The 14,196-nt window shown below is 43.4% G+C and overlaps 1 protein-coding gene across 5 annotated transcripts in view; it reads right to left on the minus strand.

Annotated features, from left to right (window-relative positions):
• STK39 (serine/threonine kinase 39) overlaps nucleotides 1–14,196 on the minus strand; it is a 298,211-nt gene that overhangs the window by 162,856 nt on the left and 121,159 nt on the right. For 4 of the 5 annotated variants that reach the window (XM_075933552.1, XM_025177794.2, XM_075933551.1 and 1 more), the window contains one exon: nucleotides 8,037–8,149. In XM_075933552.1, the coding sequence (XP_075789667.1) occupies nucleotides 8,037–8,149 (113 nt within the window). Of the gene's footprint in view, nucleotides 1–526; nucleotides 689–8,036; nucleotides 8,150–14,196 lie in introns of those variants that run through there. The other variant, XM_075933553.1, reaches the window with a different exon arrangement.

Below are 14,196 nucleotides of genomic sequence, written 5' to 3' on the forward strand. Positions count from 1 at the left end.
AATAAGCTCTGTGCAACTGAATTTTGCAAGGCTGTGTGCATGGATTGCTCTGTGTTTGGTTTTCCGCAAGCGAAGGCGAAAAGGAAAGAGGAGAATATTAATGGACAAAGCAACTACCAAAGACATTGGTGAGGAACAAAACCAATGAGCCTTGTTTTTCTTCTATTTGTCTTCCTCACTGAAACACAAAGAAAGCAATAGTCTATATAGGTTCTCCAGTAACGAACGCATATGTTGGGGGGGGGACAGAATTGTTTCCTCCCTTTCTGTGTGTTTGGTCACAATTTCAAGTAAGCAAGCCACAGTTACATCATTATTGGCCTTTGCTCTCAGGGCTGGGAGGTTCTACTGCAAGTCTGATTAATAAGAAGCCTCAGGGATTTTCTTTGCTACCGGGGAAAGTCAACCTAAGTTAGGCTACTCCAGCTATGTGAATACCATAGCTGGAGTCAACATAGTTTAGGTCAACTTGTAGCACAGTGAAGACACCAGAGGATCAATGGTAAATGCTCTCCCATCAGCTTACCTTATGCTTCTCAGGAAGTAGGAGTATTGGGGTCAAAGCTCTTTGCTGTCAATTCAGTGGGTCTTCACTAGACTCACTAAATTGACACTCACTCACTCTATTGATTGCAGCAGCGTCAATCTCCCCAGTAGTTAACACAAGTCTCGAGTCATTATCTTTCCTCTGTGTAAAACAAGTACAATGTTTTGATCCTATTAGCAAGGGGCTCCATAAAACACAATAGAATCTCCCATTTGTTTTGCCCTCATTTGTGCAGTTTACAATGTGTTAAATATGCAAGTTTGAATCATTTTAAGACTAGACCATTGATCAAGTTCCCCATAATGTTATATGTGTGCATTTTAAATGCTCTTTTATGGCAAGAAGCTACAATATACTTTTCAGTAAGAGAAAAGTAGATGGTTGGGTCTGAGTTTAGTGCTTCACAGACTGTTTTTTGTCCACAGACTGCTTTTTGTCCAAGGCTCTCCACGTGCTTCACAATGCTAAGCCTCACTGCACCCCTTAGTTTATTCACGTCAAACAGACAAACCCGGACACACATAAAATACAATTAGAGAGATAATGCAGCAAGATTTCGACATTAGGGAAAGCGAGGACCAGTACTCAGGAAGTGAAAGTCCATTGCTAATTCTGCCACTGATTTCCTGACCTTATGAACACCACCCTCTCAGTTTTCCTGTTTGTAATATAGAGATTAGTAACAGTTATTCACAGGCATGAACTGTTACTTCTTCATTCAAGCAGCTAAAGGAGGAAGAAATTCTGAGCATCAGAATCCATTACACAGAGGTTGATAAGGACATCTGAGAATACACCTCCCAACTACAGTGTAATTCCCAGCTTGTGTAGGTGTACGAGAACTAATATACTAAAATACCAGTGTGGCCATGTTGGAATGGGCTGTGACTCAAGCCAGTTGCCCAAGTACAATCACATCAGCAGTCCTAAATACATATTCTGGCAGTCAGCCTGAGCCTTCAAGGCCACACTGCTATTTTAGCACACGAGCTCATGCGGAGTTTGCACACATACAAGTATCAAGATAGGAACTATATTCCCCCCAAAAAAATGCAGCATTGATACATCTTGAGGCTACCAACAGGATCCAGATATAAGGCTTTCATAGAAATCCAAGCATCCTTCCCCCTTTCCAGCAACTGGGGTGAGGTGGGGGGAGAGGAGTCGAAGCAGTTGCTGATAGCCTAGTTTCATAAATTGTATAATCAAATGTCTCTCATTAAAAGAACTCCTGTTAGCCAGTATAGTAAGAAGTCATGTAACTATGTTAAAAGAAAAAGTGAGCACAGTCAAGTTGTATCTAGCCTTTGCCATAAAAATCTGACCACCTCATTCATTAATCAATTTAATCTCCACAGGTCAACAGGAAATCTGTAGTAGAAAAGGGAAATGTAATAGATTTGAGTCCAGTGACTCCTCCGCTAAGACCGTCCTTCACTTCATTATGAACCAAAATTGAAGCATCCGATGAGAACTTCATTTGGGAGTATTTTTATTATTCAAAGCCGTAATGACAGCTTTCACTATATTTAAAAATCCTGTTGGACAGTGACCAGACTTTCTGAAAGACCTATTCAAAGTAGAAAGCTTTCAAATTATTACTCACAAGTCATTCATTCATGTGACTGTTTCTAGGTCCATTAGCAGGAACTGCTCGCATGCAACAGTTTTAGGGTCAAGCCAATACGTATAACATTTTTTCAGTTATTCTGGACATTTCAACATGCCTATAGATGTTCTGTTTCCCTTGCTGAGAAGAAGGCCTGATCTACACTTAAAAACCGTATGTCACAATAACTACCATTGCTCAGGGAAGAGCACTGTAACTATGCCTACCTAACCCAAAATGCAGGCAGAACTAGGTCAGCTGTTGTCTCACAGGCTACATCCCACAAAAACTCCGCTGCATCCAAGGAACATGTTTGCTCTTCCGCCTTTTTTTTTTTGGGGGGGGGGCGGAAATCAAATGTTTCATGAGGCATAAGGGCTCTGCCAAAAAAGGAGGCTTTTCCACCATTTGGCCCTATCTAGACCGGGAAAAAAAAAAAAAAAAGGCAGAAAAAGCTACGCAAAACGCAGAGCACATTTTGCGTAGCTTTTGCCACAAAAACACCACAGTCTAGACATAGCCTCAGGGAGCTGAAGTTCCTTCAATGATGGAGAAATCATCATGCACTGTAAACAGAAATATTTAGTTCTTAAGCTATCTAATATGTTACCTATTAAATGCAATTCTGTGCTCACCCATTATGAAAGCCACTCTCATCCTATGGAAAGTATTAATCATAGCTGTTGTATGATATTGAGACGGATTGCATTATAGTAAAACTCCATTGGTCTGGCATCCAATGTTCCGGCACTTCTGATGGTCCGGCACCATCAGGAACCCGGAAGTACTCTGGCTGCCGGACAATTGGAGCTGCTCTGCACCCGACTTCTGATTCAGCCGCTGCTGAAACTGACCAGCAGCTGAATCGGGGAAGCCGGGGGCAGAGCAACTGGGGTGCTGCCGGGTTGGTCTGAAACTGACCAGCAGTGGCTGAATCAGGGACGCCTGGGGCAGAGCTGGACTATCAGAAGAGGGGGCTATGAAGGGTCTGGGGTGGCAGCCCCCCTCTTCTGATAGTCTGGCATCTCTGATAATCTGGCACCCCCTGGGTCCTAAAGGTGCCAGATTATCAGAAGTTTACTGTAACAGAAAAGTACAGTGTTCTAAAACAATCAATGTTCTCCCCACAAAAAAATTTCTCATAGAATGATTGGAAAATATACTTCAAGTTCTTTCTATAATTCTAGAGAGAGAGAGAGAGAGAGAAATTAAAGTACTTGCACAGATGCAATCAAATAATTTAGGGATAAATAATATCCATGAGAGAGACACAGATGTGAGGGGTTGGCAGAACACCTGTTTTGAAACAGTGAAGTCAAAATGCTAGTTAATTATCATAGTCCTCCTCCGTTTAATGTATTTGGTTAAAGACTCTCAGATTATAAACATGTGCTTGGAAGAGCCAAGGTGGCTATAAGAACTGTGTGTAGGAGGTTATTTCTGGCTAAGTTAGAACAGTAGCAGAAGGAGAAATAAACTGTTTGTACATAAAGGCAAAATTACCATCATTTTAATACAGTGAAGTGTGGGGAAGGAAAGAGGCAATGTGGCATTCAAAAGGTCCAGACACGCAAAATATCTTAGCAGACAAAGACATATGGACACTGCAAGCTGAAAGAGATTGTTTTACAAGAAGGTAGTCCTTAAAAGGCGGCACTAATCCCTTTTGACAAGGTTTGGATTGTTTAATCCTTTCTCTATAGGTTGCTTCTAGTGCCACATTAAAGTACGATTTTTTCATAGTTTCAAAGTAAGATGGTTTTACTAACGGTGCCTCTGCTTATTTTCTGGCAAGATCCTGTGTGCTACAATCTAGCCCCACAGACTATAATTCCCATGAGCCCTGAAGGAAAACAGGAAGGAAGTGAGTTGTGTTTTGGAGATCCAAGTCTCTCCATGTGTGTGAAGGAAAAGAAGGAAAAAAAAAAAAAAAAAAAAAAAAAAAACACTCAGCAGCCTATGGACTCTTCCCTTTGTTTTTTGGAACAAAAGGGAGCCAAGGCTGCTGTGGAGGAGTTTTTATCCAGTTCAGGAGCAGTTATGTTGCAGTTACAAACTGGAACAGAGACTTTGGAACTGGAATCTGGCACGCTGCTTCTGATAGCCCTAGGGGGAGGCCCTTTGGCTGTACTTGTGGCTAGAAGCTACTCTGCATCCAGCACACAGAAGGAGACTGAGTAACTGGGCATCTTTGGAAAAATGTTGCCTGGGACAGACCTCAGAGATTCAGACTAACTGGGTTCAAAGAGAGGCAGAGGCCAACCCAGTGAACCGGAGCTGCTGCATAGCTGGGACTCACATACACACTACCTACAGAGAATCTTCATTACAGCTGCAGTTCAAGCGCACCCACACAAGCAAGAGTCTGGGACTCTGAGTCCAGGGATGTGCACACTCGGGGGTGGGATAAATATTGGCAGTGCAAATGGCTGCTAAATAAGTTCCTTTTACTTCTGTGCACTTTGTTAATTGATGTTATTCACTGTTAAAGAAACAGGATTTAACAAATTAAGTTAAATAAAGGTTGTTCATTCTAATGCAATCTATTATATGTATATTATTTATGATTTGTAATTGTTGTTCTAGAGTTCGATCCAGTTCATTGCTGGAATAAGTTTATTCCTGGAGGTTCCCAAGGCATCCCAGTAAGTGTGTACAGGGCCAGCCAGGTGGAGGCACCGCCATTGTACATTCTTCATGAGCAAGGGACTGCAGCAAGGGAGTGGATAGGTTTCCCCCCAATCAATCACCACCACCACTGGGGTAGTCAGGATTTCCTTTTATGTAAAGGCCAGCAGGCACCCTGGCACACCTGAGAGTGTGACCTGCTCCGGAGTAACCTGGGGAGGAAAAAGGGGATTACACAAATAATGCTAAAAGACTTGTAACAGCAATTGTGGGAGGGACAGGGGAGCGAGTAGCTGACAGGAAGATATCACACCACATTCGTCTCCCAGATCCACTTGAAGACTCTGATTATCTATGGAGCCTAAACAAACTGAAACTAAGCTGTCTTAGAAGATAGCTTCCCTACCATCATCTTCTTGGAAAGATCTACAATAATTCCAAGGGGAAGACTATCAAGAACCAGATGAATATTTGCAGTAGAGAGCTCAAGATGACAGGACATATCTGTGTCAGTGCCTAGGGCAAAATTCAAGACACCTTTTTTCTTGGCACTTGCAAGAGAAATTACGTACCCAGGCTCATGGACTGTAGGAGATGGGGGAAGAAGAGGGAATAGAGAGCAGCTACCCCAGTGATTCAGAAAGGTCTGGTCCTCCTAGCTGCAGCTGCTACTGCAGTGGCAATGGTGACTGGCACTCTGGGCCCTTTAAATTGCTGCTAGAGCACTGCACAGTATGCTCCAGGAGGCTTTGAGGTCACGAGACTCACTGCACTCCAGGTGATGCTGAAGGACTGGCTGCCCCCAACCCTGCCCCTTTTGCCTGAGGCCCCACCTCTTCAAGGAGTGCAGAGCTGGCCCCCTCCATTTTGCCTACAGACTCAGCAGTTCTGTCAGCCTCTGCCCCATACTTACCTTATAGTAACTAGAGGTTCTTCCAGACAGAGACCACCTATCTGCATTCCACTGTGGGTAAACATGCACTCTATGAGCCTGGGCCCATTTTGAAAACAGTATCTGTTGATCACCTTATGACCAAAGGATAATGGACCGGATGGACCAACTCTTTCTCCAGTTCCTTCTCCACTACGAATCAGAGCATAATCCATAGCCGAGGGAAAGGTAGGCATGTAGTGAACCATACAGCTTGAAGAACTGCTAGTCACTATAAAGGTAAGTATGGGGCAAAAAAATACTGGTCCCTGTGTAACTGACTAGTACTCAAGCTGAAGAAGGGTGGGAGGTAAATGAAGGACTGCAGTTCCACAGCTACATCAGCAGAGGACTCCTCTACCAAGACACAGTATCTTGTAAACATGTGGACTGAGCTCCACATAGCTGATTTACAAATACTAAACAGAGGCACTTCTTGAGTAACACCATAGATAGTGCTTGGATAGGGAAGAGCAAGGATTTTTCAGCATTCAAGCTGACCCCCAAAGATCACAGGAGTTGTAGAACTGTCAGAGCTGAGGCCTGAGCTGCATGGTGTGATCTGGCATATTGACTGAAAAGGGTAGCAGGCAGGAAGCTCAAATTTTGAAACATAGTCCAGTATGCAGAGTACTAGGCAGGAAGGTGCACAACCGAGGGATGGGGAGGAGTGCTTCTCAGGGTGGGGAGACAAGCTTCTCTCATGTTTTATAGCTAAAAACCTTCAGAATATAAAGAGCCACTTATCAATTTCTAAATACATTTTCACAAACGAACAAACAAAAAGCCGAAACTTCATACACTGGAGGTTCTGATCCAGACATGCAGAAGCAAGAAGGAACTGGGGAGGCAGTTGGTCTGAACTACACTTTATCTCTGCCGGCAGGGAAATGAGGTGCCTATGTGGACCAATGGGCCATGTGTTCAAATTTCTCTGGCTCCAAGCACCTGCATACCACACAGTAGAACACAGAGTGAGCAGCATTTGAAGAAGAACAAGAAGTTTTTTCAGTAGAAAAAAAACCCCATGCCCTCCAGGCAATAGCAACCTGAGAAGGAGAAAGTAGCACTCTTCCCTTGTGGAGTCACTTCATATTCTTGGATTCTTGTTTTGCTGCCTATACACCATGGTAACTGGTCTTATAAGCACATGAATAAAAGAAGAGTTACGAAAAAAAAGCATCAAAAGTGCTCTTAATTATTCCCTGATTTGACAGGCTGCCATCTCTGGTGCAGTAACCTCATCAATTCCTGCCATGCTAAAAAGGCTATTGTACAAAAACCCATTTAAGAAAAAAAAAAGTTGGTATTCCTTTGATCAGTGACCCAAACAAATGTTTCAAAATCATTTAGTATGATCTATTGGATTAAACCCATATTAGGTTTGTGATATGTGAAAAGATATACTTGGAAGTGTGCTGTCCATACAAGTCCATATACAGACAATATTTTTCCAAAAATCTTGCAACTATCAAGGATTTGATTGTTTAAAAAAGATACCAAATGTTACTATTCTTCATTGGCGTTTTTAACCGAAATAGTACCCCCACCCAAGTAAGTTTTAATTTTTACAGGACTTTTTTTTAAGCAATCTTATCATATTAAGTTCAATCATTTTATGGTCAAATTTCAAACTCCTGAAGAAAGGATCATTTGTAAGAAATGGTTGAGGGTTAGAGTAGCTCTTCCAAAAGCCTCAATACATAGGCTATATCTACACTGCTGAGTTCTTGCACAAGAACATCTTGCGCAAGAAAACGTCCACACTGCCATGTGCAAGCAGTGCTTTTGCACAAGAGTTCCCATGGCAGTGTGGATGCTCTCTTGTGCAAGAAAGCTCTGATGGCCATTTTAGCCATAGGGCTTTCTTGCACAAGAAATCCCTGCCAAGCATCCAGACTGCCCTCTTGCGCAAGATCTCCTGCACAAGAGAGCTTACACCTGATTTTAAAAAAAAAGAAGCATAGCTCTTGCGCAAGAAGCCCTCTTACCACGCCGTACTGTAAATTTCCTTGTGCAAGAGCGGGCGGGCAGTGTGGACGCTCTGCAGATTCTTGCGCAAGAACAGCTGTACTTGCACAAGAAGCCGTGAGCGTAGACATAGCCATACAGTCCTGAAATGGCCAATATTTGCAAGTCTTATTTTGCACATTGGAGATATGTGGTAGGTAGTTACTGGATGACCTTCATACAGTTCATTTATTAGTTCAGTGGCTCATGTTTCATGGGTTCTTTTTAGCCTGTTTCCTACATAAAACAAACTCTCAGATTAGGCAAAAGAAGAGCTGGCCACCAACATTTTTCTCTTTGCATTTACTTACAAGCAATTCATCCATACTGGTCTGGCATTTTTCTAAGTTGATTCGCTTTATTGCTACACGTTCTTGCCTGGGTTTGCATAGTGCTGCCTGGACTACTGCTGTAGCCCCACTGCCTGAAAAAGAACAAAATTGGAATACATGTTTACATATATAACCACCACAAGTTTCCACTTAATTTAGGAGACAGTATCATGCTTAAGAATTGAATGCTTGTAAGTAGTTAAGTTTAAAGAAAATCATTTCTCTTTAAAAATTGAACCATCTATTTGTGGGTTAATGTGGACTTTCCCAAAATGCACAGGCGCTCAGTGAGAAAGGGCTGGAGGGGAGAAAACACACACACACACACACACACACACACACACACACACACACACACACACACACGAACACACTTGCTGAAAGAAAGAAATTAAGACTCAGTATTTTAATATCTTTTCATTTAGAAGTTTATCCTATACTTCTAGTTTCTAGAAATAGCTCTTCCACAAGTTTTATAAAAATGAAACGACTACAATCTAACTGTGGAGTCACCTAAACAACAAATTAAGAAGGTACGAGACCTCATCTGGGAGCATGTCAGTTTCAAAGCAACAGGAATTTAGACCTTCTATTCCACATATTACTGCAAAGGAGAGCACAAATTTTACTTTGTGGAAAAAAAATAAAATAAAAAAAAGTTACTTCTCTCAACTTGCATAATTCAGGACAGTCCAAGTTTCCTGGGATTTTGAATTCTAAAACATCTATAGTTTCATTTATCTTCTTGCTTGTTCACAGTGATGTTAACAAGCATCCGGTAAGTAAGGTCTGATTCTGGGCAGCAACAGACAAAAATAGGATCCTCACATGGAAGCAGTAATTAGGCATTCTGGACTTAAATCTCAACTGAGCTGAGTATAGCTATACCATTTCTAGTTCTCAGATATGGCAATACTGTGAAGTCTGCAATGGCATTTTGTATGGTATTACTTCCTGAAAACAAAACAGTATATTTGTTTTTGTCAGGATTAGACCATACCATTGCTTCCTGTAACAGGAGCTCTTGGGATTGTCTGTCCTAAAGAGGTCACCTCAGTACTGTTGGTTATAAATTAATGCGTACCTTCCAGTTCCCATTTCAGAAGGATAGTGAAATGCTTACACATCTCAACATCCTACAGTGATCAGCAAGTTCTTATACAGAAGAAGCAAGATGTGGTGAGACTATTTTGTACATTCATGTAGCAAACTATAATCCGCTTGAGTAATTACTACCCGTAGTCCCATTTTTAATTTTAATTTAAAATTATCTACCAACTCATTGAACACACCAGCTTGTTCTATTCAAATTGGCCTCCTCATACATTATGTTCTACTTAGGCTTTGAAATTGGTGTGTTCTAGAGGAATACAAATTGTGAACAAAAGCCTTTTGTTACTATGTTCCACAAATGTGGTGTCAGTTACCAGTTGGCTTAAAAACAATAGGGAACTTCCTCCTCCGATCTGAAAACAGAACTGACACAATGCCACATGACCAGAAGTTACTGTGTAGGTTATAATGATGTTTGTTTAGTTATTTAGCTGTATTCTTTATTGGTTTACAGTTTGTTCACAACAGGCTTTAAAACAAATGCTTTTACATTCAGTGCATCTACTTAGTCACAAAATAAAGCTGATTTAAAAAAAACTGCAACAGGACAAGTCAGAAGTGCTTTTTCAGGATGCTTTAACAAAGTACTTTGACAAACGTTGTTGTAATCTATTCCGTCAGTTTTTTAAAACTGTTCTAAAAGGTTTCTGTTAATATTTTTCCAATGAACCTCAGTACACAATGTGTGTCATAATATTTCATCTGTGTACTGGAAAAGTTACAGCACAATGAAACCAGAAGGATACAAGGACTAAAATAAAAGTTTGCCCTTCGTGTATCTTTTCCTTTATCATGAGTCTAGTTAGTCTGTAATGAGGGAAACTCACCCAAATCTGCACTTTTTAAACTATGTGAAGATTGCAAGGGTAAAATCTTGGCCCCGCTAAGGTCAATAGCAGAACTTGCACTATTTACATTGGGACCAGGTTTTGAACTCAACTGTTTTATTGAATGCCAACAACTTCAGAGCCCCTCATCTGTCTGGAACACCTCCAACTACTAGACCTTTTTTCTTGCTACTACTCTCTCTCTCCTCTCTTTTCTCAGGGATTTTAAGGCTTGAAGGGACCACTGGGATCAGCAATTCTGAACTGCTGCTGCACATCAGAAGCCACAAAATTTCACCTACAGGCTCTAGAAATAAGATTCATAACCTTTCACTGAACTACTGAAGAAATCATGATTTGATGACAAGTTGCAAGAGAATCCACCATTTACTGTAGCTGAAACCTGAATTTGATTTTGCGGAGAAAAAAAAATAGGGAGCATGCTATCCAGTTTTTGTACCCAATTATAGATCCTGGTCTTAAACCTGCAAAGATTTATGCATTTCATGCGCTTAGCTATGGGAATTATATCACTGATTTCACTAGAACTTGGCCTGTGTATAAAGCATCTGCAGGATTAGATCTCAAGAGTACATAGTTATTGCTTGCAGGCTCTTCCACCATATTTCTCCAATACAATATAATTTGCTGTATTATGCATGACTAAAAGACTTCTGCTGCTGTGTGTCTACTGAACTAGTTCCTTAAGGAACTTCCTTTAAAGTCCAGTTTAAGAATTTCATGAAACAGGATTATCAGCCACCAAGAACTTGGTCTCCAACAACATGAGACAAAACTCATTCATGGATATGTACTGAATCTCATTTTTTGATGTTTACAGGATCTTTCGAAAAAAGGCTTCTGTTTCCGAAAGAACCATGTCTCGACTGAGGTTTCACTTTCGAAATAATGCTTTTTTCAAAGCGCCATGATGTGAATATGCAAATAAAGCATGGGAAATTCAAATTCCAGCTACATTTGCAATTTCAAAGTGTCTAATTTACATCCCTCAGTCAAAAGAGTGATGTAGTCTAGACATACCCTAGGTCAAGTCTGTACTACAGGCAGCCCCGGGTTACATACAAGATAGGGACTGTAGGTTTGTTCTTAAGTTGAACTTGTATCTAAGTCGGAACTGGCGTCCAGATTCAGCCGCTGCTGAAACTGATCAGCGGCTGATTCCAGGAACCCCGGGGCAGGGACTTCCTATAGTCAGCCACTGGTCAGTTTCAGCAGCGGCTGACTTGGGGACGCCTGGGGCACAGCAGCTGGGGTGCTGCCGGGTTGGTCCAGTAGCTCCCAGAGCAGCGCTATGGGACCAACCGGCAGCGCCCCAGCTGCTGTACCACAGGAGTCCGGAGCACGGAGGCAGAGGGACAGCCCAGACGCGCCGTGGCTGTCCTGCTGCCCTCGGGCTCCGCGGCTTTGCTCTGCTTTGCTCCCCGTCTCCCTGGTCTGCAGACCAGGGGGAACGGGGAGCAAAGCGGCGGAACACGCGGGCAGCGGACAGCCCAGACGCGTCTGGGCTGTCCGCGTGCTCCACCGCTTTGCTTCCTCTCCCTCGTCTGCTGGAGACCAGGGAGAGGGCCCCGTTCATAACTGTGGATCCGACATAAGTCTGATCCGCGTAACTCGGGGACTGCCTGTACAGAATTCGTCAGTATAGCTCTGTTGCTCGGGTGTGTGAAAAATCCACACTCCTGAGTGACAATTATATTGACTTAGACTCATGTATAAAAAGTACTATGTCACAAGGAGGGCTTTTCTGGTCTTTCAAAGGTGGATTAACTACACCAGGACAGAGCAAAATATAGCCCTGGAGCCAGATCCAGCCCACCAAGCCACTGGATCCAGGCCACAGATGCAGACTCCCTGCTCAGAAAAGCAGCTGCCGGCTGCTTGTGTTTCATAGCTGTGAGCTGGTGGGAAAGCTTCCTGTGCTCCCTCCTCCCCAGTACAATCACATTGGCCAGCTTCTAGGTTGAAGAACAGGTAGCATGCAAAGCATCCCTCCCCCACTTCCCTCAGGCTTTTATTCACAGATGCACATGGCCCCTGCAGCCTGTGTGGGGCATGCAGGCAGGTTGCCTGAAAAACATGCTGAGCTGCAGGCTAGGAGTCATCCAAGTCTCTCAGCAATAGCCTGCCTCTGGTACCCCAGCCTTTCCCTCCCACCAACCTTCTGCCCCTCCCCCCCATTCTTATTCCTCTACTCCCATAAGCCAAGCCCTCTGACCCATCCTGAACTTATACCCCTCCCAGACTCTGCACCTCAGTCCCTTGCCCCAGGTCACAACCCAACCCTCAGTACTCCCTTCTTCACTCCAGCCCCATGCCTCAAATCACAATTGCCTCCTTCACCCACCTCCATCCCAGATCCTGCACTTCCTCCATTAATATCATGGAAAGGTGCAGCCATTGACCACTTTCCAAAATCTTGGAGTGCTCCCCTCCCCCCACCAAAAATTATTGCCCACCCCCGAACTACACCAATGAGAGAAGCTCTCCCCTTAGCACAGCAGCATCTTTACTTGAGTGCTGCAATCCAGCTGTGCTGAGGCTGCATTTTAAGTTTACACCTGCTCTACCTCTGAAAAAGTGTCCACACAGGGACTGAATACATTTTAACTAACTACTTTAAATCCCAATTCTACCTGTTAGTTAAACTTATTTTCCTGAATATCCCCATGTAAACAAACCAGAGTGACTTTCCTTTGCTACTGAAAGAGACCAGGAGGAAGGGGATGGGACTGCTATAATAGGAACAAGGACCCACTGAGGTATAGAATGGGAAGTTTTCAAATTGCCAAAGGTCATTTGCAGAATTTACAGTGAAACAAGCCAGTTCTCTGACATGACCCACCCAACCAACCTTTCAACAGCATCTTTGAAAGTTCCAGAGGTCACATCAGCACCTGTTCCCAGAAGGCAGATGCCTCACATCTCTACATCATGTCATGATCATAGAACCATAGAGCTGGAAGAGACCTCAGAAGGTCATCAACTCCAGCCCCCTGCTCTAGGCAGGACCAATCCCAACTAAATCAACCCAGCCAGGGCTTTGTCAAGCCGAGACTTAAAAACCTCTAAGGATGGAGACTACTACTTCCCTAGGTAACCCATTCCAGTGCTTCACTATCCTCCTAGTGAAATAGTTTTCCCTTATAGCCAACCTGGATCTCTCCCGCCACAACTTGAGACCATTGTTCCTTGTTCTGCTATCTGTCACTACTGAGAACAGCCTCTCTCCATCTTCTTTGGAACCTCCCTTCAGGAAGTTGAAGGCTGCTATCAAATCCCCCCTCACTCTCCACTTCTGCAGACTATACAGACCCAACTTCCTCAGCCTCTCCTCATAAGTCATATGCTCCAGCTCCCTAATCATTTTGGTTACCCTCCGCTGGACCCTCTCCAATGCGTCCACATCTTTTTTGTAGTGGGGGGCTTGCAGAGCCTGGGGATATTATCTGCTTGTCCTTGTAGGCACTTGACCATGCACGCAACTTTATGTGAGAGTTACACCCATGGAGTACCGCTGACTGTTCAATGTTGTGCGTGTGCTCTTGTGCTTTACTGGGGTTCCAGAGGGTCAATATTGAATGTCTGGCTACATCTGCTGGTAATGCTGAGTGATCCAGTAGATCTATCTGCAACTAAATACTTATTTCTCTTTTGGGACCTTGTATGTCCCTTTGTGCATCTTGAGTGTGATAACACCACAACAAGGCTCTACTGGGATCCTCAGTCCCTCACTGGAGGTGTAAGAGTAAAGAGCCAGGTATTTCGCTTCTCCTTCCTTAGAAGCAAGCTATGGCCTGATGATGTGGGGACTTGAGAAAAGGAGAGCTCTGTGCCTGGAATCGGCTGGCCATGAGGGAGAATTAGAAACAGGTCTGGCTCTGCAGAGGGAGAACCTAGAGGAGTTGTTAATTGTCACTTCTCCTCTGAGCCACCAAAAGCCCAGAGGATTCAGTGTGCACCACTGCAGCTGCTTCTCTGCTTGCTTAGGAAGGCCTGACCCTATTATAGCAATAGCTGCTACCATGGACCAGACACAAGCATTGACTGCACTCAGTTTGTATTCCAAAGCCTTCCTGGCTAATAAAGACTAAATTAGAATGGAGAAGTTGATGGCTTTGCTGCAGAGAGAAGGGTTCTCATGCAAACAGGAGGTTGAGACTCTGCACGGATGATTGTCA

Source organism: Pelodiscus sinensis, chromosome 7 (genome assembly GCF_049634645.1).
Source record: "Pelodiscus sinensis isolate JC-2024 chromosome 7, ASM4963464v1, whole genome shotgun sequence".
Lineage (NCBI taxonomy): Eukaryota > Metazoa > Chordata > Testudines > Trionychidae > Pelodiscus > Pelodiscus sinensis.